A 27666-nucleotide genomic window follows, 5' to 3' on the forward strand; every position below is an offset into this window, starting at 1 on the left:
AGGTAAATTTTTATTGGAAAACAATTCTCAATGAGGTAAATAGGGTGGTTTTATTTCCCTAATAATTACATGTATCATATCCATTCAAGAATATTATGGTGAATACTATGATGAAACAGTTTAGCAACAACCTTACTCCTATTTTTATTGTGATAGATTTTTAATCGTCTGTGCTCCATGGAATAGAATCTTATGTCAAAGAGGCGCCCAATAAATTCTTGTTGAATACGAAGGAAAAGGAAAAAAGTATCATTTGTGGTAACTCATGAACGCTATGATTTTAACTCAAATATATAATAGGCCTTTAGTTTTGTCTGCTTTTCTAATTTTCGTAGCTATGCGTGGAATGCTAAACACTCTCAAGAGTGAAAACATTAACTTTTTAGAGAAAATCTAACCAGACTTGCCATATATTAATAAATCTTTTACAGAATGAAAATAAGCATCATTTTCAAGGCAGAATGGAAAGCAGTATCAACAAAGGCAGACTTGAGCAAACATGTGCCTGACGACGTGATCTACCTAACTCTCCTTGCAATTACCACTGCTCCTGCTTTCCCTCCTCTGTGCTAGGTAAGATGTCCCAACAAACTTAAACCTTTTCTTTAAAAAATGGATTGAAGTAAAAGCAGGCTGACTTGCTCTTCTATAAATGAGCAGAATGTGTTGACTTCTCAAGAATATCTGCTGAAACAAGTTAGACCTCAACTAAATCACACAGGGGAAAAAAACAGAACATGTGTACTTTCAAATCATTCTAGACCTTTCTTATTGTCACCTTTTCTATTTTCCATTTACTTTCCAAGCATGTGCCCTAGTACTCCAAAGACCTGGGTTCAAATCCTGACTCTGCTCTTACAGCCCACGTAACCTTGAACAAGTACTTAATGTTTTTGAGCCTCAGTTTCCTCATAGGTAAGATGAGAACATCACCCACATTCCTCATACAGATACTGAAAAGACTGTATCCAGTGACATTATCCACTGTTTTGGTGCAAGGAAATCAGCTCAAATTAGAAAGGAATGCATGGTAAAGACACTGCAGGGTCTCACAGGCTGGAATTCACGGCTACTAAGTCTCCCTCTCTTCTCAAAGCTGCGTGGTCCCTAAGTGTTTCTCACAGTGAGTCAACTCTATTCTTCTTTCTCTGCAAACACGCTTCTCTGCTCAGGGTTGACCTGGTCCCTAGGCTGTAAAGCAGCCCCCCAAAAGGCTTGGCCGCCCTCAGCTACGTGACTCAACCTCCGGGTTCCAATTCACCCTCTCTGGAGAAGGACTCTGATCAGGCAGTTTCCTCAGCGGGGCCAAGGCCACTGTTACAAAGGGCTGTCCCCCCACCCCTTCCACACACTGCAGCGTATAAAATGCCAAGCGGGGCACCTGCTCCTCAGTGAAAGTACTTCCTTTCTCTTTTACCTCACCTCCTCCGCTTATGTCTGCTGAAATAGCCTTTGACTCCAGGAACCACAAACATTTTTCATGCTGATACCAATAGGCAAGGCAAGCAGAGCCACTGAAAAAAAAAAAAAACCAACCCCAGAGTTCTCAAAATCTGAAGAAGATGCTGGCATAGAAACCCCCACCGTGAATCCTGAATCTGATAGAAAAACAAAGGTGTGGGATCCTCAGCGACCATCAGCTCAGGAATACCTGTGCCCCAGGCAGACTCTCCCACGGCTGACAGACACTCTCTCCAAGCCTGCCTGGGAAGAAGAAAGAGGGGGAACAGGGCCATTTGCCTAACTGCTTAGTCAAATCAAGAACTGCAACAACTGCCAACGAGGAGCAATCCCCACTGCTGGCTTCCCAAACAAGCAGGTTCCAGAAAGGACTAATCGAAGGTTACGTTCAGAACCTTTGAACCTAGTCAAAGACAGAGACAGAGCTATGCAAAACCTTTCTGAAAAGGAATGTCTCTTTTAATTTTTACCTAGCCAGACAGTACTAATTTTTAACTAGGAGTTAACCAAAGAGGTAAAATCTCAACTTCATCTGGTCAATTTGTACTAACACAATCATTTTAAAACTGTACTACAGCCAAGGTTCTTACAGTGCATTTGATTCGATGTGCCAATAAGAGTTTTATTTGAACTTTAAGATGTTTTAAAGAATCAGATAACAGGTTTTCCAAATACAAAAATTGCTATATATTTCCAAGACACAAATATATTTTGGAATCTGGGAAGGTGTTTTTCACAAGTCTGTGAGACTTCCAAGTGGTAAAAACCATACTTAAAAAAAAGGCTTTCTACAATTTCTTTGTATCTGTTTTCATATCTGGCTTCCCAACTCTGTGACAGGTAAGGCAGGGCAAATAAGGGAATTTTAGGAAGAGGAGGGGTCTTTAAAGTTTAAGTACCCAATTCCTTCATTTTATGGATAATGCAATAAAAGCTCAGAATGTTGAGTGAGGAGTTACAGGTCACAGCCAAGTTAGACCTGGAATACAAATCCACTCAAATCAGGTACAACTTTATACTCCTTTTGGAATTTTTATTCACCCGCTACCATACTGCATGCCTTCTTCATGCAAAGGGTTAAAATCAGTTAAGAAGCAACCAAGCCTCCCCTCAGAGCAGAGGTTCTTACAGTCAGGGTAAAAAGAAAGTGGGATCGCAGATTTGGACCATATCTCAGTAGATTATCTATTTCTGATTTGTCACTTGAAAAGGGAGAGCCACAATCATGTTCTCTCCAAAACAAACTCTTGTTACATCCTCTGGAAATCATCTCCATAACCACCCACATAACAATTCTTGATCAGAAAGCCTTGTTCTCATTCCCTTGTATGAAAATTTATACTAATTCCTTCCTTTTCCTGTCCTCCGCTGACCCAGAAGGGACAAACAAACAAAAACTTCACAATACCCATCTAAGGCCCCGTACTTGTGAGAGCTATTAGGATGTTACTATCTCTTCCCACTCTCTTTACCTTCACTTTCCCAAACATTCCTCAGTGCCTACTGATGCTCATCCAGATATCCTCTAAGTTCCAGAAATTGCTACACTTGCAAATCACTGCACCTCTTTGGGCCTCAGTTTCCTGACCTACAACACAAAGTGACTGTCCTCTATTTTAGCTGATCCAAGGACTGAGTCCTACCATGATCTTCCTCATGAAACAAAGCACGCTCTGACTTGGGGATCCATACGCAATCTTCTGTACTTCAACCCCAGATTAACACGTCTAGATACGAAAGTGTCTTATGCCTCTCTCCTTGAAGACTCAGATTTTGTCTGTTACAACGCAGGAGAAATTCCTAACGTTTGAATTTTGTACAAATACAATCTTCCTAGTATACCATCAGTGTCCTCAGCCCTGAGCTTTTTGAGAATCTATTAGAGATGTATATGAGCGTTTGTGAACTTAATGCATTTATGACAATTATCTGTAGGGCTTTTTTAAAGTGCTTGGTAAAAACTAAAATGAAAATATCTCTCTCTCCCATTCCCAATCCCCATTCTGTCAGAAACCCTTCCCAAAGCCCACTACTGTTACTAGTTTCTAATGCATGCTGCCTACAAATTAATATGTCTGTGTGCATGCTCCTCCAACCAATTTTTGCCTTTTTAATATAACAGGAATGTATTATATATACTACTGGGTGCCGCTGTTTCCCTACCCCATTATTTATAGTATATTCTGGAGCTCATTCCCTATCAGCACACACAAATTTATCACATTCTTTTTCAGTCTTTCCCCCCCCAATACTGTGGACTCTAACTGACCTGTGTTCAAACCTCAGCTCTGTGGGCCTGGACAGGTCCCAGCCTCTGCCTTCTCACCTGCACACTGAGAGCCACAGCAGCCCCTAAAAGAAACGAGATGCTACACGCAGAGTGTCCAGTACAGTGCCAGGCACACAGTGATGCTCAATGACCATTAGGTACTGATATTTCTCTTGCTTGGTCAGCACCTCGTGGAGCCTGGCCTCTCATAGCAGATACTGTGGGACTGTGGAATCAGACCAACGCAAGTTCAAATCCTGCTTTCAGATTTAACAGAAACAACACAGTATTTCACGCAGGGCATGGAGGAGGTTGCTGTACATGTATTATTTTATTAGGCCAGTTTCCTACTAATGGATATTTAGGTAGTTTTCAGTCTCTGTGATGACAGCATAGAGAAAGGTCTATTCACATTGCAGAAGTAAAGGTGGTGGTTTAATAACAACTTTTTGGACCAACTCAGGGGTTGGGAACTTACTCAGGAAATCCCCGATCCAGAGCCCCAGCCTCCGTGTGCTCCTCGTTCAACAACTGTGCTTCCCTTCTCGGAGCTCTTTCAGCTTTGCCTTTTGTCTTCTGTTTCTATTGTCTGTTGGACATGGAAAATGCACCCAGGTAGGCCTAGAAGTAATTACTTCAAATAGGGAAAACCACCTTACATAGACGATAGAATGATTAACCATATGATCTTTAAAATTATCAAGTAATGTCATCACTGTTATGAATATACCATAAGAATGCTGTTGTTTCTGACTCATAGTCACAGAACATGCCAAGGTGGCCAGAGAGCCGAGAGCACTGGGGGGAGGAGAGGAAAATGGTGATGTTGGTGCAAAATTCAGAAGGAAAATGGCCTGAACAAACACTAGATGACTCCACTCGTGTGGGTTACCTACAGCAGTCAGAATGGTAGGAACAGAAGGCAGAAAGACGGTTACCAAGTGCGGGGGGGGGGGGGGGGGGAATGAGTATTTAGTGGGTGTGGTTTCAGTGTTACGAGATGAAAATGTTCTAGAAATCTGTTGTGCAACAACAGGAATAGATTTAACAGTACTGAGTTTACACTTAAAATGGTTAAGAATGTAGACAACGTTGTGGGGTTTTTAATCATAGTTTTTAAAAGGCTGGGAGTAAAGGCTGCTCTGAAAAGTAGGACACAGTAAGGAAGATGCCCCTAATTCTGTGCTCCTGATCCTGCCTCCTGACAGCTGCCCCAGGGCACAAAGATCTCTACGGGCAGGGGGGCAGAGGAGACCTGCACACAGAGAGACTGTGCTCTGACACACCCGACTTACACCGAATCTTCTAGAATAAAGTGAGGGTACCCAATTTCCTTCCCAAGCCCCACTCACAGTATTTGATTGGCCTCTCCTTACTCCTCACTGTCAAAAGCCCATAGCACCTCCATATAATCTTATTATTTTTTGTATATGGAGTTGATGCTATTATGGCAAATATAATTCAAACACTGACAGTGGTTCACTGTGCATAGAAATGCTTTCTTTTGGTTTAGGAGAAAGAAACTAAAGTGTACCAAGCCCCTACAAGTAGTGGGCAGGATGCCCACCCCCATGACAACAGCTCATGAGGCAGGGGGTAATAGCCCCATGTGACACATGAAGAAATCAAGGCTCAGGCCGGTTAACTGACTTTATACTATTACATGTTTAGTATATGAAGTACCGAAGCTGAACGTGGATTTACCAGATCCAGCTTATTAGATCACACGGCCTCAGTCTGACACACTGGTCTCCATTCCCATAGCTTGCCTTTCCTCTGACCTAACAAACAACAAAAAAAGATTTGATTGCCACAAGCCTACAAGCCAAGCTGAGGTTCTGCTCACTGGCATATGACACGATGTACCAATCAGAAGAGGTGCTCAATAAATGATTATTACTTTCTTTCTTGACATTACTATTTTTCAGCAGCCCAGAGCTGTCCTGCATCTAGTGAAATTATACTTCACTGTATCCGAGCATTTCTCTGTCTCTCCTGCTCTGGCTGCACCCACCTCAGATCACCAGCAGATGCTGGTCAGCCACGGTTCTCACTCACTGTGGGACCTACCATCTAGGAGTGCCCGTGCCTGGAGGGAAGGGGCATTTGAATCCAACCTAGTGACGCTCACAGGGCACGTTGGAGAACCCTGTGAGCCCCAGGGCAGGTGGGTCTGCCATTCACACCAGCTCTGCCAATCAGAAGTTCCCAAGAGGCAGTCCTCAAGCCAAGTCTGTCCCTCAGAAATGTTTAATTTAGCACAGATTTTTTAAAAATGAAACTTAAATAATTTCAATATTTTAAATTCTGCAAAGTTCACATAAATATCCAGATTTCATGCTTCTCTTGGAGCACTGGAAGATCTGTCAACACCAGATCCACTCTACCACACAGAAACAACTGGTTTGGGCAAGCAGTAGCTGTCTGCATGCACACTGGGCACACACCGTCCTCACTCAGAAATCATTGTCATGATCCCTTAGGCATTGTGTTTGTGGCCCCTTCTACAGAGCCAGGATGGGAATGCCAAAATGTCATCCTATCTTGCTTTTCAATGGTCCAAGGATTATGCTACAGCTGTTTATTTCTGTGTTCAGTAGGATATTTTTAAGAACTTAAAATGTTGCATCCGATAATCACAGCCTTGTTTATCTATTGTACGTGGCTTTGCCCATTCCTTTCCTTAGAGCTTATTATGGGTTATATGCAAATATTGTTTTTATTGCCCATTTATTACAGAAACTCTTTTCCGACAAGAACCCACCTGCATGGGTTGCCAAGACCTTGTCAGACAAAGGGCTGTACCCACATGCACCTTTTCCTCCTGCCATCTCCCTTCTAGCTTCACCGCAGGTTCCTGCGAGGCAGTTTGGATTTGCAGGAATGCTCTGGCTGCCTGCCCTGGCGCTGACCTCCGGGTGGGGTGCAGGCTGCCGGGTGCAGGGCTCGTCACTCTGGAATGCGCTTCCTCATACAGGTGCCAAGGCCTGAACTTGGCAGATTCTAAACACAATGGCTTTTTAGTTGCCAGGGCATTTATTATTCCTGATTGAGAGGTGAATAAAAGGCTTTTTGGAAACTTGCAGAGAACTGAGATGCAGGTTAAGGGGAATAGTCATCTAGTTTGACTGACTAACTTAAGAAATAAAAGAATGTCTTCTAAAGTAAAATGTCATATACTACAAATTAATGACACAAACTAACAAAAAGCAATCTCATTTATATCACGATTTGTTTTTTATTATATGCAAGTATTAAATGAGAAGCGAGAGTTTATACTGATGATTCCAACTGTAGTCCTAAAATTTTATTTTAGAGAGAATGCCAACAAAATTCAGCCTATGAAGATCAAGAGCTGCCCTTATTAAAGTTTAAAAAAAAACTATCTTATTATTTAAACTATAACTCCATTTTTGCCAAATACAGTACAATTTAATAAAATAAACTATGTCTTCTTAAACATTTCAACAATTTCAAAATTTTTAATTGTCAAAATGTTTAAACACAAATTTCAGTGACTGTGGCAGGGTAATTTCCCAAGGCAACACTTTTGTTTCCCTTTGACCAGTATGAAATAATTTCCAAAAAAATGAGGGTTATTTCTCTTTTCCTGCCCGGCTACCCACGAATGAGTCCCAGAAATAGTGAGCTTCTGGACAAGGAGCTGCTCTGGAGCCCAGAGTACAGCAGGAGGCGGGACAGGGCAGGCCTGGCGCCATGTTCTCGCTAGGCTTAACCCCGGCCCGAGAGGTTCCCAGCCTCACCACAGACCTCGCCCAACCCACACGCACCCCAGGCCTGCTTCACACAGAACTGCCCCCTTCAGCAGGGCTGGCGGCTTGGACAAGAAGCATGCGAACAAGCGGCACAGCAGGGACTGATTCTGCTCTGAGTTAGAAGCCCACCACAACCTTAGGAGTTAACGACAGCTCACACAGGCTTTGCACCAGCCAGGTCCAACTGAGGCTCAAAGCAGAGTATAACTGAATTAGACGAACAAGAATATGTCACATTTAAAAAAGGAAATAAAAATAATCTCTGTCCTATGACATCCTTCACACGTGCACGACAGCAACTGTAACCCTGGATCCCTGGCATTTGCTGACTGGTCCTTCCCTACCCAGGACAATCACACTGTCCAGGGGAGGGTCATTTCCAGGTCCCCGGATCACGCTGCAGTTTGTGGAGCACAGGCTTGAAAAGTCGGGCTGAAGGCATTCAAAATCAAAGTTAAACATGCTCTCTGTGGTCTCAGTTTTTAATACAGCATTGTTGAATTCTCTTTTTAGAATAAACACGATGGATATACACTGTTGTTTCCAATATATAATAAATAGTCATGAATGCTTAAAGATATCATGACATGTATATTAACTTTAGTTATATTTATGGTTTTCAAATTTTGAGCCATCTTACATAGTCACGAATTGAAGATTGGTTGAATAAATTATGTCATATCTATAGCAGAAAATCATACAGACATTAAAATGGTGCTGTGTAAGAACATTTAAGGACAGAGAACACATCCATGATATATTATTAAATAAGAAAAGCAGGCTGAAAAATATTATCATACCACTTTCGTAGAAAATATAGACAAATGACTAAAAGGCTCTATAATGCAGTGCTAATACTAGGAGAATGGAATTGAACAGAAAAGTTTTTCTTTCTTTCTTTTTGGTAGGAAAGGTTCTGAGGTTTCTTCCCTCCCCCCTTTTTTTTTAAGCAACACATTCCAAACCTGTAAGTTTTTTAAATTTTTTAGAACAAGTCATGTATTTTTTTTTAATAATAAAAGCATAATACATGCCATATTTTTTAAAGATCTACCAAATGCTCGGAGAGTGTCCTCAGTGGAACCTGGGCTGGGCCTTAGCCACCCGGCCCATCCATACCCTCAGCCTCTACTGAAGGGGAGTCTGGTTCTGTTTTGTTTTTGTTGAGACAGGGTCTCATTTTGTCACCTGGGCTAGAGTGCAGTGGTATCATCATAGCTTACTGCAGCCTCAAACTCCTGGACTCAAGTGATCCTCCTACCTCAGCCTCCCAAGTAGCTGGTACTATAGGCACACACCACCATGCTTGGCTAATTTTTCTATTTTTGATAGAGACAGGGTCTCGCTCTTGCTCAGCCTGGTCTCAAACTCCTGGCCTCAAGCAATCCTCATTCCTCAGCCTCCCAAAGTGCTAGGATTAGAGGCGTGAGCCACTGGACCTGGCCAGGAGTCTGTTTTAATACACTAAACACAGCAGCCACAGCCATGCTGCAGGGGTGGGGGGGTGCTCTTTCCACAGCCTCTAAGGCAGAGCAGAGTGGACTGAGAGGCTGGCCTCAGATGTGGGTTGGGATGGACGTGACTGCTCAATACAGATTTGCTCTGTGAAAACTGCATTTGGATGGATCTGCACAAGCCAAGAGAAAGACAAAAACAAAAAACCTTGTCACTAAATTAATCTGCTTCCACTATTTATGCTTCCAAGGACAGCAAAAAAAAAAAAAAAAAAGTTCTAGAGAGGCAGATATTTGCAAATATTTTCAAAAGAGCACAGGAGAAGAAAAGGAGCAACCTACACATGTATGTACAAAGAACGTGTGATTCCTGCAACTCAAGTGGAATGAAATGTTGATTTGAAGCAAGGAATGCATTTGATATTCTCTGTTGGTTTCAGAATAATTTTATGACGCACGGTGTTTCACAAACAGCATAGGTTTTGAAAGTTTGCTTATTAATTATAAACACATCGTAGCTGATCCAAATGGGATTTAAGACTGCTCATATAAAGATAAATGCAAAATATTAACCTAAAGACTAGGCATTAGAGGACTAGAATATTTTTCCTAAGCCACCTACTTTTTACATAATCGTAGGGAAGTTCTCCGGGTGGCCTTGGACCGCCCCAGTTCTCCCCTCTTTCTTGCTTGTAGTTCTCAAGAATAACTGTAAAATATTCTGGGCATACAATATCCTCAGAGAGGGAGGAACTTCCCAAAACAGCCCAGGCCTTGTTCCTGCCCCTTCCAGGATAAATGTAACACCTTGAGTTAGGGAGAACCACCAAGGATAGCTCCTCTCCCCCCTGAAATCAGGGCGTCCTTCACAGCTTTAGCACTGTGGGCCCCCGAGGTACATAGCCCAGGGCAGGCTGCCTCTCGGGGCCCTCAGCTGTACTGCAAGTGCGGCTTGAGACCCCACCTGCCCCAGGCAGCTTTCTTAAGCCTTGGGGGACCAGCTTGATGGATCCCAGGCTCCTATTGTCCTTGCCGCCTGTAAGTAACATGACACGTCCACTTCATGTAACTCGTTGCGCGTGAGCGTGTTCTCTCCCACTGGACTCGAACAAGTTGGAAACCAGTGCACAGTGAACTTACCCCACAGCAATCTTAGCCAAACTGCCCTTTAAATCTAAGTTTCCTCATTAGCCAAATGTGGGTAAAGATAATAATAATATGTCAAGGTAAGCAATTGCAGTGTTAAATGTTTTTTTTTTTTTTTGCCACCATGGAACCATAAGAAAGAATTTCATTTCCTCTCACCCCACTGAGAGGAGGGGACCTAGAGTCAGATTTGACTTTGAAACAATAAAGGGGCCATTCTTACACCCAGGAATGGTGGAACAGACCCATATACATTCTTCGTAGGCTTAGCATGAAATAATGATGTCACGATGCTATGTCAATTTTCACACAGTGCTCAGTTATTAATTATTATTAAAAATTCCATTCACTTTACACAATATGGCAGAACGACCCAGGAGACCCAGCCTCACCTCTGTATAACTGCTGGAACCACATCTTCCTCATGTGTAAAGTGGGAACATACTCTTTTCCTTGTCCCACACCTCACACAGTTATTGAAGGGCTCAAAGGAGATAAGCAACGTGAAAGGGCTCTGGAAAGTGTTAGATACAGGTGATCTATCACCAAGCCACACACCAACGCCAGCAATACCACTTTACATAAAATTCTGTGAGCTTTGAGCATTGAACATGGATTAAAACTGACTGGGTGGCTTTATTAAACAAACAGTCTGCATTCAAAATGAAAAATCTGAATAACCCAAATGTCCATCAATAGTAGACTAGGATTAAATTGTCAAGCATTAGAATATTCACTTTAGTACACACTACACATAATGTTGACGGGAAAAACCAAGACACGAAAGCATACATACCAGGATTCATTGATACAATGTTAAAAATAGGCAAAATAAACTAATCTGTTCAAGGAATGCTATATTAGTAAAATTATAATGAAAAGAAAATAATTAATACAAAGGCAGACAGGGGTTTCCTCTGACTAGGGGGATGAGATGGTGAGAACGTGATCAGAGGAGGCCCACAAAGGACTTTTGAGGATGCTTCCCGTGCAAGCATGTGGGTGCACATAAATGTGTATGCCCATACATATATATTCTGTACTTCCTATGTGCACAATATGTTTCATAACAAAAAACCAACAATAACCAGAAAACCAATTGGTTTCTGTACAAATTATGTCAACAGTGTTTTTTTTTTAAGACTTTTGTTAGTTAAGAGTTTGTTTCAATTCAATCTCAGATATATCAAACTAAGAAAGTACTCACTTGGGACTTATTTAAAATAAAACCCCTTCAAAAACAAAGTACACCCATTAAGCAGGTCATGGTGATTCAAGCAGACTACTACTTGTCTACTTAATAATAACTGACAGTTTGAACATTTCCTAGGTCAAATTAAAATTTCTAGTGTTAACAATAAAAAGACTGCATGGCTATAGTCACCACCTGAGCATAACTTATACCTCCATGCTAAAAGAAAACTGCAAGGTTACTAGATGGTTTGGGGGCACCATGACTCACCAGCTGGTTGTGTTTGTGCTATTCTCTTAGGGTAAGTCTTGCTTCGACTTCTTGTCACATTCTGATCAGGCCGGGGAAGTTGAATAGAAAGATCTCGGCTCATTTGCAAAGCTGTCCTACCACTTGAAAAAGCAACATTATGATTAGCAAAAAGGTAAAACCACACAGTTACAAAATTAAACAGCTCATTCAGAACATCTGCTAAGTACGGAGAGATGAAAAACAGACTCAATTGACCATAAGCACACAGGGGTTTTTAATCAATTCTCACTGCAATATTGAAGAAGCAGTATTAAATTCTAGGAGGGGATTTACATTAGATAGAATATCTTTTAGAAGAAGAAACAAGAAGAAAGTTTATTAAAGGAGGAGTTAGATTTAGATTTAAGTAGAATGATGTGCTAGAACTAAAGGTTGCTGATAGTCTTTTGAGCTCTACAACTAAATGATACAGAAATGACACTGGGCTAAATCATGCAAGGGTAATGATTTCACATGACTGACTCTGTGTTGTACTTACACGGCAAGCTGGTCCCCACAAGACCACTCAATATGATCTTATTCGGAACCCTGCCATGGCACCATCAGCCATTCACCATGCCCACGTCATCTGTGCCAGATCAAGTGCCCGGGAAGATTGAAGGCAGGCCTGGAACCCCACACAAAGTGACAAAGTGCCACTTCTCCAAAGATCCCATGAAGATTCAACAGGGCAAGCTTCCCCTGGAGCCGGACTTACCTTCTCAACTAATCTTCCCAAGGAATCATGTAATTTTATTTGCTAGATTTCACTGAACATTCATCTTACTAAAAATTTACTCCACAATTGCTGAATTTGATCCCTTGAATGACCCTCACTTTCATGCAGGAAAATATCATCTAGATACAGAAAAAAATGCATTTCTATATGTCTAGTTTGATCACCACAAGTAGAGCCATCTATGGGAAGCAAAACAGCCTATTAATGGCCCCAAATGCTATTCATATCTACAGAATGATGGTGAATGTCTCCCCAAAAGAGATTAAATAAGACTTGCAAAATTCACCTTTTATATGCTTCTGTGAAAGCTTCTATTTCCTAGTAACAGAAAGTGATTGACAAGTATAGCCACTTACAGTGTAAGCTACGCATGTCTGGTGGCTCTGTTGTGACAGGACAGAGCTTCATTTCCGTGATCACCCACTTCCCTGCCTCCTCACCCTGGCACACTCTCCCCACTTCTCTGCTCAATGTCACTGCCAGCAGCCCTTCAGCCTCAAAGTGAGGTAGAGACAGCCGGGTTCAAATCCCAGCTTTGCCACTTACTGATTAAAGGTCCTTACTTTACTTGGGGGGTGGGGGCTCCAATTTCTCATCTGTATAAATGGGGATATAATACCTCCTTTGGTGGGTCACTATGTAAATTAGACAAAGCTGCACACATGAAAGCACCTGACACAAAGAAGTTTCTCATGAGAACGTGGTCTCTCTTCCATGCTTCATGAGGTATGAAATCCCATGACAGCTCCTGAGCTTTAAGACCTACTAGGAGGACATTGGGATTCCCGGGGCTGGGGGGGGTGGGCGGGGATTCCTCAGGTCTCTCTTTCATTTCTGGAGTGTAAATTCTATACAATTCCTTCATTAATCAAAACGAGGAGTCTTCCACAAACTTAACAACAGGTAGAGACAAGGTTAACTTTTAAGGGGCTCAGAGAAGAAGATATCAATGTATAACAAAATATTCAATCAAAGATTTAATTTCTATTTCAATCATTGGTCTCTGGCAATAAAACAACAACAAAAAAATTACAAGGTCAGATTTCAGCTCAGCCTTTCCTCACAAATTTAATTTTGAATCTTGATTGTCCTATATCACTAAAAAAGTCTAATTTTTTTCCTTATGTAATCACTTTTTTCAAAAGGTGTAGGAATCTCTTTGGCATTTTACAAGCCCTAAAATGCAGGAGAGTAAAGACTAGAACTCTGTCTCCCTTCATCACATATGTGCACACGCACACCCATAAAGGCACTCACACACCACCATAAACACAAACACAATCATACTCACAAATACACCCAGACACCCACATTCGCATGCTGCAGCCACTTGTTAAGCTGTTCTTTATACTCCACGCTCTAAAAGACTGCAGGGTGAAGGAGGGGGCTGTCCGTGTTTCTATAGCTCTGCTTTCATTCCAGGATATCTCCTGGAATATGGTAACATATAACAATAAAATAATATAATAATATATATTATTATATACTGTAATATAAAGGCTGATTGTTTGCCCTCTTTTGACAATAAACAGTATATGTGTTAATGACCACCCAGCAATCAGAGACCCATCCCTGCCTAAGCTCTGGACAGTGAGATGAATTGTTAGTGTTCCCTACATACAGACAAGTAGATTTAGGATTCAGTAAGACTTACTAGGCAGTTAACATCAGCCAAGAAATTAGAACAGATTTAGCAGAGCCTCCAATTCTGCAAAGGTTACCTTTAATTACTTTCTTGGAAGAAATGATAATTTAATATGTAAAATCCAATAGCTTTCTAATAACTATTCCCAGTAGCCACAATATTTGCATTTCAATAAATCTGAGAAATCAGGTATGGCTAAATTTGTGGAAGCCAACTACAGCATTATGTTAAGCAGGATAATTACAATTTTAATAGTATGAATGTTACGACAGATGCCTTTTCACTAGCACTGTTTCAATGACAAGGAAATAGATTTATACATTCTCTCTGAACCTTGCCAATGTTTTATGCTACAACTAGAAGAATGGCCCAAACACTGGCTATTAGCTGTTCTTCTCAATATAAAAGTAAATAATTTTTCCTTAAATTCATCATAATTGTATCACTGAGTATGGAAGAATCTTGGAAATCTGAAGGTAAATATTTAGATATCAATGGATACCTTCATATAAATACCAAGAACATCCATAGTACAATAACACTTAGTTTTCTTTTTAGTCATCCAATGGGCAAGTATCCAAGTGAATAATATGTGAAGATGAACGCACTGAATATTTGATATTAATCTCTCCTTTATTATCTTTGACCTCAAATTCAAGACCCAAAAAGTGGGTTATAAAAGAGAAGAATTAAAATCTGGCATACAGTACGACTATCTTGCAGAAGCTCACCTTTGCTATATTTTTATGTCTCCTAAGGAAGCATTTCATTCAGTGACATCTCCAGTGGAACTAACAGAACAGTGTTCCATCCCCTACGTGGCATTTCTACACCCTGCCTGAGCTCTACAAAGCCTGGGGACCTGCCCCATTGCCTGACAACACCGTAGCTCTGTGAAGGCACAGGTGGTTAGATCTGGATCTTTGTGTCTCTGGGCATCTAATACTAAGCCTTGCCTAATACCAGGCTTCCCACTGAACAGAATAAAGTGAAACAAACCAAATTCTTTTTCAAAATATAGAACCCACTCTCGTTTTTAAATTTTTTTTTTAATTTCAAAATATATTAAGGGAGTACAAATGTTTTTGTGACATGGCTACCTTGCATAATGCTTAAGTCAGGGCTTTTAGTGTGCCAGTTGCCAGAATAGTGTTCATTGTGCCCAGCTGGTAAGTTTTACCCCTAACGTGCCCCTTCTTGGTTTCCAATGTCCTATACATCTCTTTATGCCCATGTATACCAATCATTTAGCTCTCACTTATTAGTGAGAACGAACATACAGTGTTTGTTTTCCATTCCTGAGAAACTTCATTTAGAATAATGGTCTCCAGTTCCATCCAAGTTGCTGCAAAAGACAGCACTTCCATTTTTAATGCTGGTATTAGAAAAAGACCCAAGCACTGATCTAGCTGCGTGATGATCAGGCTTTTCCACAACAGGCTAACAGTGTGCCTAATGGTTAAAAACGTGAGCTCTGGAGTTAGACCACAGGGATGCAGATCTCACTTCACTGCTTCCTAGCTGGGTTACCTTAGAAAATGACTTGTCCTCTCTGAGCCTTAATTTCCTCAAATGTTAATAAGCATATTACAGAAAGACTGTGATAATTAAATGAAGCAATAACTGGAAAACATTTAACACAATACATGACAGTAACTGCTCAATAAAATTGAAATATAATAGTTTTCATTACTATATGCAGTTGCAGAAAAACATGGTTCCATGCACGATATAAAGTATACATTGTGTTAAAATAGGGGATCAACTGAATGTCCTAGGAACATAGCTACTATTCAGAATATCTACATTGTTTCATAATCACAGAACCTAATTAGAAATAAGTGATAATTATATCAAAATGAATTTCTGAAGATAATAAGCTCTACTGCATTCCAAAAGCCCCAAACTTAACCCAGCTAATGCAGACGTTAAATATAAATCTGGAAAATCATTTTTGTTAAGAAAGTTTTAATAAACTGTTATGATTACAAAAAACATTGGCACTGTCAGAAAAAAAAGAAAAAAAATTAAATCATAAACTTCATCGTGCATGTATGTGGACAAATGAATTACTTATTTACACTCACACATCCCAAGGAAACAATGGCAATTACCTGTACCGGTGCTTATAACTTATGGATCCAAACTTGCTGAGTTTTCTTGACAATGAATTTGATTCATTTTCTGGCATTCTAATTAATTTTGAAAAGAAAATAAGATAAAGACTCATAAACACAGATATTTACACAATATTTGCTCATAAGGCTATATAGAAAAAGTAATAGTGCAACAGTGTTTAACAGAGCTAGTCAAAATATTTTATTTATTCCACTGGAAATGATTAGTTAATTTAAGCTAATATTTGAAACATAACCAGACCCTAGAATTTTATATACATATAATGTCAAATATTCATACTTTTGAAGACTACTGTATAGAGATCATTGCCCTAGGAAGCTATAGTGTTCAGTCAACTTACTTCCTCTGCATAAATTATCTTGGGAATTTTGTCACTATGTTGATTTACTCCCGTCCAACTTTTCAGGACAGTTAATGATATCAGATGTGGTAACTCACTCTTATTTATACATTATATTCCAGTACTTCCCATTTTAGGGTACTTTCACCAGATATCGCCACAGGGAGCTACTCAGCCCAGCCCCGCTGAGCTGGAGGCAACGTCTTAGGCTCTCTGGGCCACATCCCTCCCTGAATACAAACTAAATTAAGGATACTGGTCATTTTAAAAGAATAATTCTCTAACATCATGCTATTCAGAGAAACTGCTCCATGCAAATCAAATAGAAATAAGGGGAAGACTTCAATTTTGCGTGAATTTTAAAAATAATACTAAAGCTTACTGTATTATCTGCTAATACTTTCTTTTATTTTTACAACGTAAGGGCATGAAACAAAAAAAAAGTGTCCCCACAATGCAGTGGTCAATTTCTCCACCCTCATCTTACTTAACCTCCCAGGAGCACTGCATGCGGCTGCCGGTGCCGTGTTCATCAAGACATTCTCTTCCCTCCGTTCCCAGGACACAACCCACTCTCCTGGTGGCCACTTCTCATACTCCTCAGCTGGCTGTTCCTGTCCTCTAATGTAGGGAAGGCCCCAAAGCTCAGTCCTTGGCTTTCTGCTTCTCTCTTCACTTTTTCCATAGCTGACCTCGTCTGCCCCCTTCTGTCTTAAGTATCAACATTGGTCTTTCCAGTCAGCCTTGTACACCCAACTGCCTTACATATCTCCACTTAGATGGCTAACAGGCGTTTCAAATTTAGTATGCCCACAGCAGAATAATTTCCACCAATACCACACGGGTGCTAGCCAAAGCTGCACTTTTTACGTAAACAAAAAAATTACCCCCGATCTTTTCTTACAGTATGAACAAACAAGATTTATCTGTATGTATGTGTTTATGTGCATGTGCATATGCATATACACACGTGTATGCATAGAACTCCCCGTGGTGGTGTCTGTTGAAAATACCCTAAACTGGGAAGTACTGCAGTATGATATATAAGAAAGAGTGAATTACCACATCTGATATGATTAACTGTCATGAAAACCTGAACACCAGTCAATCAACACAGTGACAAAATTCCCAAGATAATTTCCCAGGTGTGTGTATATATGTTTGTATTAATACAGTCCAGAGAATTAGAAGCTGAAAAAAAGCTAATAAAAGGGAAGCACTTCTAAATTTCTGTTTGTAGAAAGAACAGAATTGCTATAAAGACAAATGCCATTTTCATTTATTAGGACAATGAACAAAACTTTCACAATAACGTACCTAAAAAATGTATGATGTTCTACACTGCACTTCCAGAGATGCTTGCAAGCAGTTTTACTTCGAGCTTCAAAAAAGAATGAGGTTTCATTGCACTGAGAAAGAAAGAAAGGGAGGGAAGAAGAGAGAGGGTATGAATTATTCACCATGCATTTTTCAGATGACCAACTGCCACTCAAGGCAACAAAAATTCAAAGAAGCAGAGAGGTTATTGTTAACACAGTAAACAAAGAATAGTTAACTATATTTGGAGGGTTGCATTAAAATCACCTTCTGTTAATTAAAATTATAAAACAGAAATTCCATTTAAGTCTTAGTGCAATCACCTTTATTACCTGTATCCACATTGCCATGACTATGGATAATTTGGGCAATGGCACTGAAGTACTGAAAAATCTTCCCTCACACATGGCCACTGATACCTAAAAAACACTGGCCATGTGGAAACCAACTCCCAATAAAAAGGAGATGCTCACAAATCCATTCCTTAACTGATTACTGGCACACTCACACTGATGTCTAAAGAATTTCAGAAGGAGCAACTGCCACAACAGTGTATCTGGGCAAATGAGGTTAACATCTCTGATTCTTAGTTTCTCTACTCCACACCAAGTTATTGGGTAAATTAAATGATATGACAGATCTAAGATGTCACATTAATATACAATAAATTTTAATTATTTTAATCTAGTAAGTACTTGATTCTCTATATCTAATACATAATAAACAAAGCAATATTAAAGACAGTATAATTGGCCCTCTATATCCGTGGGTTCCATATCTGCAGACTCAAATAGAAAATATTATTCTCAAATAGAAAATATTCAGAACAAAAAGCCGATAATTTTTAAAAATATAGTATAACAACCATGCATAGAGCATTTACATTATATTCGGTATTATAAGTCACCTAGAGATCATTTTAAACTATACAAGAAGACATACATAGGTTACCTGCAAATACTACATCATCTTATAAAAGAGACTTGAGCATCCTTGGATTTTGATATCTGCAGGGGTTGGGAGACGGCAGGGGGTGGGGTCCTGGAACCAATGCCCCATGGATACTGAGATACAGGCATAGCTCAGAAATATGACAAGCTCGGTTCTAGGCCACCATAGTAAAGCAATTATCACAATAAAGTGAGTCACACATTTTCTGGCATCCCAGTGCATATATATAATAGTTATGTGTACACTATACAGTAGTCCATTAGGTGTGTAATAGCATTAGGTCTAAAAATCTATATGCATACCTTAATTAAAAACACTTTATTGCTAAAATAAAATGGTAACAATCATCTGAGCCTTCAGCCAGTTGTCATCTTTTTGTTGAGGGTGGGTCTTGCCTAGATGTTGATGGCAGCCGACTGATCAGGGTGGTGGTTGCTGAAGGCTGGGGTGGCTGTGGCAATCAAATAAGGTAACAATGAAGTTTGCCACATCAACAGACTCTTTCTTTCATGAAAGATTTCCCTGTAGCATGCAACGCTGTTTGGTATCATTCTACCTACAGTGTAAGCTCTTTCAAAACTGGAGTCAATCCTCTCAACCTGCTGCTGCTTTATCAACTAAGTTTATGTACTGTTCTCAATCCTCTGTTGTCATTTCGGCAGTGTTCACAGCATCTTCACCCAGAATAGATTTCTTCTCAAGAAAAACATTTTCTTTGCTCATAAGAAGTCACTGCTCATTTGTTCAAGTTTTATCATGAGATTGCAACAATTCGGTCACATCTGCAGGCTCCACTTCTAATTCTAGTTGTCTTGCTATTTCCACCACATCTGCAGTAAACTTCCTCCACAGAAGTCTTGAACCCCTCAAAGTTATCCATGAGGGTTCACAATCAGTTTCTCACAAACTCCTGTTCATGTTGATATTGTGAATTCCTCCCATGAATCACAAATGTTCTTAATGGCATCCAGAATGATGAGTCCCCTCCAGGTTTTCAATTAACTTTGCTCAGACTGATCAGAGGAATCACTATCTGTGTGTAACTATAGCCTTAAGAAATGTATTTCTTAAATAATAGGAAAGTCAAAATTGCTCCTTGATCGGTGGGCTACAGAATGAACATTGTGTTAGCAAGCATGAAAACATTAATCTCCTTGCTTATCTCCATCAGAGTGCTTGGGTTACCAGGTACGTTATCAATGAGCAATAATATTTTGAAAAGAATCTTTACTGAGCGGTAGGTCTCAACGGTGGGCTTAAGATATTCAGTAAACCAACTATACAGATGTGCTACCATCTAGGCTTTGTTGTTCCACTTATAAAGCACAGGCAGAGTAATTAGCATAATTCTTAAAGGTCCTAGGACTTTCAGAATGGTCAATGGGCAATGGTAAAGTCACCAGCTGCATTAGCCCCTAACAAGATAGTCTGTCCTGGCATCTTCTTCCAATAGAAGGCTGTTTTGTCTCCATTGAAAATCTGCTGCTTGGAGTAGCCACCTTCATCATTGATCTTAGCTAGATCTTCTGGATAACTTGCTGCTTCACCTTGCACTTTTACATTATGGAGATGTTTTCTTTCCTTAAGCCTCATGAATCAACCTCTCTCAGCCTTCACAGAATTGAAGAGACTTAGGGCCTTCCTCTGGATTAGGCTCTGGCTTAAGGGAATGCTGTGGCTGGTTTGATCCTCCTTCCTGACCACTAAAACTTTCCCAATATCAGCAATAAGGCTGTTTTGCTTTCTTATCATCGCCGTGTTCACTGGAGTAACACTATGAATTTCCTTCAAGAATTTTTCTTTTGCATTCACAACTTGGCTAACTGGTGGAACAGGCCTAGCTTTCAGCCTGTCTTTTGGTTTTTGACATGTCTTCTTCACTAAGCTTAATCACTTCTAGCTTTTGATTTGAAATAAGATATGTGCAACTCTTTTTACTTGTATGCTTAGCAGCCAATGTAGAATTATTAAGAGGCCTCATTTCAATATTGTTGTGTCTCAGGGATTAGGGAGGCCCAAAGAGAGGGAGAGAGTTGGGAGAATGGCAGGTCAGTGGAGCAGTCAGAACATACAACACTTACCGTTTAAGTTTGCTGTTTTATATGACATGGTTTGTGGTGCCACAAAAACAATTGCAATATTAGTATCAAAGATCACTGATGACAGATCACCAAAACAGACAGAATAATGAAAAAGTTTGAAATATTATGAGAGTTACCAAAATGTGACACAGAGACATGAAGCAAGCACTTACCGTTGGAAAAATGGTGCTAACTGGCTACTGACACAGGGTTGCCACAAACCTTCAACTTTTAAAAGTGCAATATCCAAAGTACAATAAAAAGAGGAATGTCTGTGATTCTAATTTTACAAAAGTACTATTTTAACTGATTGAATAGAAAGTTAAGCAAAATATGAGTGCTAAAACAATATATCACAAATTCTCTGAAGTTATATAATTGCTGATTTAGTTTCAAATTTAACAAATGAACTCAAGTCTCAAATGCAGAAATGCCTCCGAAATGAGGTTTCTATGGACACATAGATACAAAATTGTCAGTGCAGAGGAATAATTGAAATTATTTGTCTTTTACTTTTAACTAAGACAGAACATTGATATGCATGAAACATCTCCCAGTTCAACTGGAATGATGCTGCCCAACTTAGCGGTTTATTTGTAAAATCAAAGGATGTGATGGAAACAAAGCCAACCTGTGCATATTACAGCAAGGATAGCTGTAATTCCAAAACCTTGTTAGGTTTTCGAAGAAAATTCGGATGATTCCCAGGTTTCTGGCATGGATGCTGCTAATTACTAAAATACAGCAAGTGGGCAAAAATGGGGATTTAGGTGGCAAAGGAATAGATAATAAGTTCAGGTTAAGACAGTTTGACTCTGAGATGCTCATGGAATGGCAAGTGGGCCAGTAAGCATGCAGGCTCAGAACTCCGGAGAGAGGTCACATCTACTGACACAGACAATCTCATCCAAGAGTAAATGAGATTGCTCAGGGAGCACGTGCAGAATGGATAAAGGTGGAATCACAGGAAAGATGCTCATGAAGGCAGAGGGAGGGAGCTTAAATTAAACCAAGAGATGGTGTCAGAGAGGCTGGGAAGAAAGATTAGAAGTCTCAAGTGACCCAGAAAGGTCAAATAGGGTTTAAAAAGAGGTTACTGCATTTCACAGTATGAAATCTTTGGTGACTTCTGTGAAAGGGGTAGGGATTACAAAATTAAAGATGAGGAAGAAAAGTCAATGAATTCAGAACTATTCTCCTCAATGGCAAAAGGAACTGGGGGTGGAAGGTAGGTAGTAGGGGAAGGTGGTGGGGTGGGGGAGAGCACAGGAAATCATAGAAGTTCCCACTCTTGGGAGAGCCCAGGTTCTTGTCAGGAGATAGGAGTGCTCAGAGGGGAATTTCTTTTTTCTTTTACTTTTCTTTTTTTTAAAAAAATGTACAGTCATGTGCTGCGTAAGGACACTGGTCAACAATGAACATATGTACAACAGTGGTCCCAAAGATTATAAAACCATGTACCTTTTCTATGCTTAGATACGTTTAGATACACGAATACTTAGCATTGTGTGACAACGGCCTACAGTATTCAGAACAGTAACCTGTCGCACAGGTGTGTAGCCCAGGAGCAACAGGCTACACCATATAGCCTAGGTGTGTAGCAGGCCATACACTCTAGGTTTGTGTAAGTACAAGTTGTTATGTGCACACAACGACCAAATTGCCTAGTGACACATTTCTCAGAACATATCCTGGTTGGTAAGCTATGCATGACTGCATAACACACACGTGTAACAAAAGCCGAAAGTTACCAAAGTGGGAACACAATGACAACTCCATCTCCTTCCCACCATTGTCCCCATTTCCCTTTCCCAGAAGCAACCTCAACTATAAGGGGTGAATGCTTTTAAGGGTGCTGGATTATCCTAAAATATAATATGCAGGTCATTCATTTAAAAATAATTTTGCATTTGATTGCATTCTATCAGGATAAACTGTTCATATAAAGAGAATATCAGGACACGCTTTTCCACTCCCCTACCCCACTACCACCACCCTCCCTGTGCCTTTCAACTGAAGCACTATGTGTAGCAAGAGAAATGACAGCTAAGGACAACGTCTCTGTGACACAGACACTTTAATGTTTCAGCCAAAACATCTACAAAATGGTATAATTTAAATCTTTAAATAAAAATTTCAAAACTCAATTACATATAATCCAGATCTCCAGAAGTGGGGGAGAAACAAAAAAGTATTCAGTCTTAAAAATGAAACATATCTCCTTTAAATCTCAATCTTTTCTTCATCAGTTTTCACTTTATTCTTCATATAAATATCTGTATTCTTTTACGTTTCAACAACAGGTCTGGTCACAGGATACCTAATTTTTAATAATTTTTTTCAACTACCATCACTTAAGGAAAGAACAAAAGGTATTTCAAATCCAACCAGAATTGGGTTTTTCTCAAATTTCTCTGGGTATAAATAAATTAAAGGAACAAAGATCCTCCCCACAGGCCTCCTAATTACTTCTGCCAAGTGCAAATGGCAAGTATGAACTCATTCTCCATTTACAGTGGGCTTTCAGACAAGCTGCCTATTTTTTATCTCATTATTGGCAGAATGATCCAAATACTGACAGAAAGGTTAACATAACTGAAATGGAAGCCAGCCATTCTGAATGAATTCTGTGTACTTTTTGCCACGTACAGTTACTGCTGGCATGAATGTAACTGACATGGCATTTCAAACATCTTTTTCAGCCACTCACTAACCCTTTTCCAGATAAACATGGCCAATTAACACATTTATACTCCTTCATACAGAGATGAATAGCCACTTAATTAAAGAAGTTCATACCAACCTACTGCTAAAATACTTTATCCAAGTATCCACTGCTTGTTTTTGGCAAAATTATTCAAATACTTTTATAACTTTGGTCATTTCATGCCAGAAGCAAAGCTATTGTTTGAATCTATTTCTTTTTATTATATAAGCTAATGAAGCTTAAGTCACTTGTAAGTCCGATATCATGTGGATATCGTTGCCCCCTGAGACCCTATGTAAGCTTGGCTCAAACCCCTAATTCCATCATTCGTATAAATTCAGGACGTGTATCATATCAACAAATGCCCAACCTAATTCCCACTGGTCTTCTCAGTCTCTTTTACTATCTTTGCTGGCTGTTTCTCTTTTGGCAAGGTCAAATACGTAAATCCGCTCTCACCTAGCTGTGCCTAAGGGTACTCAGATTACTAACAGGACCCTTGAAGGGCTCACACTGCAAGAGGCACAGCCACTTATGCTGCCTGGGTACAGTCACATTTCACTGCTTCTCCCAACCCTCCATTCTTGACATGAGCCCCTCACTGCCATACAAAATCCTGCACTCTAACCAGTTCCTCCCTGTTTCTGCTCTGGACAGTCTGCCTTCCCCAGCCTCCCTAGACTTAGGCGGATGAACACCTTCTTAATCCTATTATGATACAACTGTCCCATATCCAAGGTCACTAGAAGTAATCCGAGGTATACTGCATAGCTCATTATTTAAGAGCAAAAGAGATGAGTACTTGTAAGGATAATGAGATACAATCATTATATAAATACTTGAAGATCTACAGCTGAGAGGTTTACTATCACTGTTCTGTAGATGTCGGGGAGAGGCTTTAAAAAAGTACAGATTCCAAGTCTGAAGTATTGTGGGATGTTTTTGCTCTTTTTTTCCCCCATTCAATCCATACAAGATTTATATTTAACTTGGCAATCATTAATTTACTTTAAGCACTGGGAGGGAAATAAAAAAATAATTAGAAGCCTGATAGCAAATGACTAAATTAATTTTCTTTTTAATAACTGATAAAGCAAAGGAAGGCAAGTGGTAGAACTGAAAACTATTCTTCAATTGGAAACATATACCAAACAGAGATGATAAAATTTTATGTGTTTTGAGAATTTTTTTCTTTCTAAATGGTGAGACTGAATGACTGTAGTTTTAAAAACTGGACTATATTGATATATTGTGAGACACTGGGCAGAGGGTCTTAGTGGCTTTCCTCACGTTTTTCATTGCTCTCTCTTCCAGGCGTCCTGAGTTCAAACCTAATTCATGAATTCAGAGTGAGCTCTGCAAGAAAATTTACCAATTTTGTTATTACTTGGAAAGGGAAGTCAGAAGGAAATTTTTACAACACTGAATAAAATATTATCCCATGCTTTCAAGTTTTTTCTTTACATAATACTCTCAAAAGAGTGCTCCTTACGACACTAGTGTCTTGCAGAACTGGCATGAAAAGTTTCTGTGGTGAGATAACTACAGGAAACACTGGGTTTAAGCATTCAGACCTTTTAATGTGTTAATGTGTACTGTGAATCTCCAAGAGTGGGTTATTTTCCTAATTTATTTGAGCAAAGAACTTTCTTTCAGGAAAGTGTATTTTAAGTATTACAGTTTAGGAAATATTGCACTAGCCATGAACACCCCTTTAAACACACACACCAGTTGTTTTTTTAAAAATTCTTTTTGAAATGTACTATGATTTTAATTGAAAAATCACTGTGCATTTCAGCAGAGCACTTGGAGAATAAAAATTAATTTCCATTTCTGCATGTATATTTCACAATAAAAGAACAAAAACAGCAAAAATATTCTAGTACTTTTGTCAGCTGTGTGGGTTATGGTTTAAAATATATACTAAATCTGAAAAATAGATATAAAGGTCATTGGAAATCAAGAAGGGGGAGAGGGGAAGGGAGGAAGGGGAGTGGTAAAAATCTACCTACTGGATAAAACAAACACTACTCAGGTGATGAGCACACTAAAAGCCCTGACTTAAGTGTTATAAAAGGTATCAATGTAACAAAAACATTTGTAACCCCTTAATATTTTGAAATAAGTTAAAAAACAAACCAAAAATTCAAAGGTAAGAAGCAACAGCTGCTCCAGATGGGAAGAAATCAGCAAAAGAACTCTGGAAGTATGAAGAATCAAACTGAAAGGACACCCCCAAAGGGGAACAACCAGCTCTCTAGCAATGGATACCAACCAAATTCAGAATACTGCAATGACAGAAGAATTTCTTACCCGTATTGTAAAAAATTCAATGATATGCAAGAGAAAATGGATACCCAACACAAAGAAACCACAAAAAAATCCAGGACTTGGAAGAAAAATTCACTAAAGAAATTGAAATATTAAAAAAAAATCAAACAGAACTTCTGGAAATGAAGAATTTATTCAAGGAATTACAAAACACAGTGGAAAGACTCAAGAATAGGGTAGATCAAACAGAAGAAAGAATCTCAGAGACTGAACATAACATCTTTCAATTAAATAAGTCAGTCGCAGAGATAGAGCAGAAAAATAAGAGAGAAGAGCAAAGCCTACAAGAAATGTGAGATTATGGGAAGAGGCCTAACATGAGAATCATAGGCATCCCTGAGGGTGAAAAAGAAAATACACAAGAGTTGGATAAACTATTTGAGGATATAATGGAGGAAAATTTCCCTGGCCTTGCTAGAAATCTAGATATCTAGGTACAAGAAGCTCAAAGGACTCCTGGAAGAATCATTGCAACAGGAAGACACATAGTCATCAGACTGGCCAAGATAAACACAAAAGAAGTCCTCCTGCAAGCGGTAAGGCAAAAGTAGCAGGTAACTTACAAAGGAAAACCCATCAGACTAACTTCAGACTTCTCAACTGAGACCTTACAAGCCAGAAGAGACTGGAGCCCCATTCTCATGCTTCTCAAACAGAATAATGTCCAGCCTAGAATCTTGTACCATGAAAAACTAAATGTCTTACATGATGGAGAAATAAAGACCTTCTCAGACAAGCAAAGACTGAGGGAATTCATCAAGACAAGACCTGCCCTCCAGGAAGGACTCAACAGTGTTACACACAGATCAATACAATAGGCACTCACCAGTGTAAAATCATCCAAAAGCTAAAGGTCAAAGGCTGGATACCACAATGGCTCAAGAGAGAAAACAAAGCAACAAAGTTCAACTCAACAGGATGAACAGAAATCTGTCCCACTTATGAATTCTCTCAATAAATGTGAATGGCTCGAACTGCCCACTAAAGAGATGTAGGCTGGCTGAATGGATAAATATACAAAAGCCAAATATCTGCTGTCTTCAGGAAACACATCTAACCCACAAGGATGCACTCAGACTCAAGGTGAAGGGATGGAAAACAATATTCCAGGCAAATGGAAGCCAAAAGAAAGCTGGTAGAGCAGTTCTGGCTTCAGATAACTTAGTCTTCAAATCAACAAAAATAATGAAAAACAAAGATGGTCACTATATAATGGTGAACGGTACAATTCAACAAGACGACATAACAATTCTAAATATTTATGCACCTAACTTGACGACATAACAATTCTAAATATTTATGCACCTAACTCAGGTGCGCCCAGATTCATAAAGCAAATCCTACTTGACCTAAACTAAATGATAAACAGCAACACCATAATAGCCAGGGACTTCAACACCCACCTGACAGAAGAGGATATATCCCCCAAATAGAAAATAAACAAAGAAAAATGGACTTAAACAGAACTGTAGAACAAATGGGGGTGACTGACATTTACAGAACATTTTACCCAAAAACCACTGAATATACATTTTTCTCTTTCTCTAAGACTTACAAAATGCGTCTCAACAAATTTAAAAAAACAGAAATTATACCATGCATATTCTCAGACCACAGTGGAATAAAATTAGAAATAAATTCCAACAGGAACTCTCATCCCTACACAAAGTCATGGAAACTAAACAACCTTCTGCTGAATAATTATCGCATTAAGGAGGAAATTAAGATGGAAACCAAAAGATTCTTTGAACTAAATGATAAGAAAACACAAGTTATCAAAACCTGTAGGACACAGCTAAAGCAGTCCTGAAAGGAAAATTGATATAC

General features: G+C 39.5%; 1 protein-coding gene across 2 annotated transcripts in view; it reads right to left on the reverse strand.

Annotated features, from left to right (window-relative positions):
- EPB41L4A (erythrocyte membrane protein band 4.1 like 4A) overlaps nucleotides 1-27666 on the reverse strand; it is a 232472-nt gene that overhangs the window by 53726 nt on the left and 151080 nt on the right. For both annotated transcript variants that reach the window (XM_045566141.1, XM_045566139.1), the window contains exons 10-12: nucleotides 17770-17861; nucleotides 16088-16165; nucleotides 11569-11690 (exon numbers count right to left, since the gene is read on the reverse strand). In XM_045566141.1, coding sequence (XP_045422097.1) covers nucleotides 11569-11690; nucleotides 16088-16165; nucleotides 17770-17861 — 292 coding nt within the window. The remainder of the gene's footprint in view (nucleotides 1-11568; nucleotides 11691-16087; nucleotides 16166-17769; nucleotides 17862-27666) is intronic.

Source organism: Lemur catta, chromosome 12 (assembly GCF_020740605.2).
Source record: "Lemur catta isolate mLemCat1 chromosome 12, mLemCat1.pri, whole genome shotgun sequence".
NCBI lineage: Eukaryota > Metazoa > Chordata > Mammalia > Primates > Lemuridae > Lemur > Lemur catta.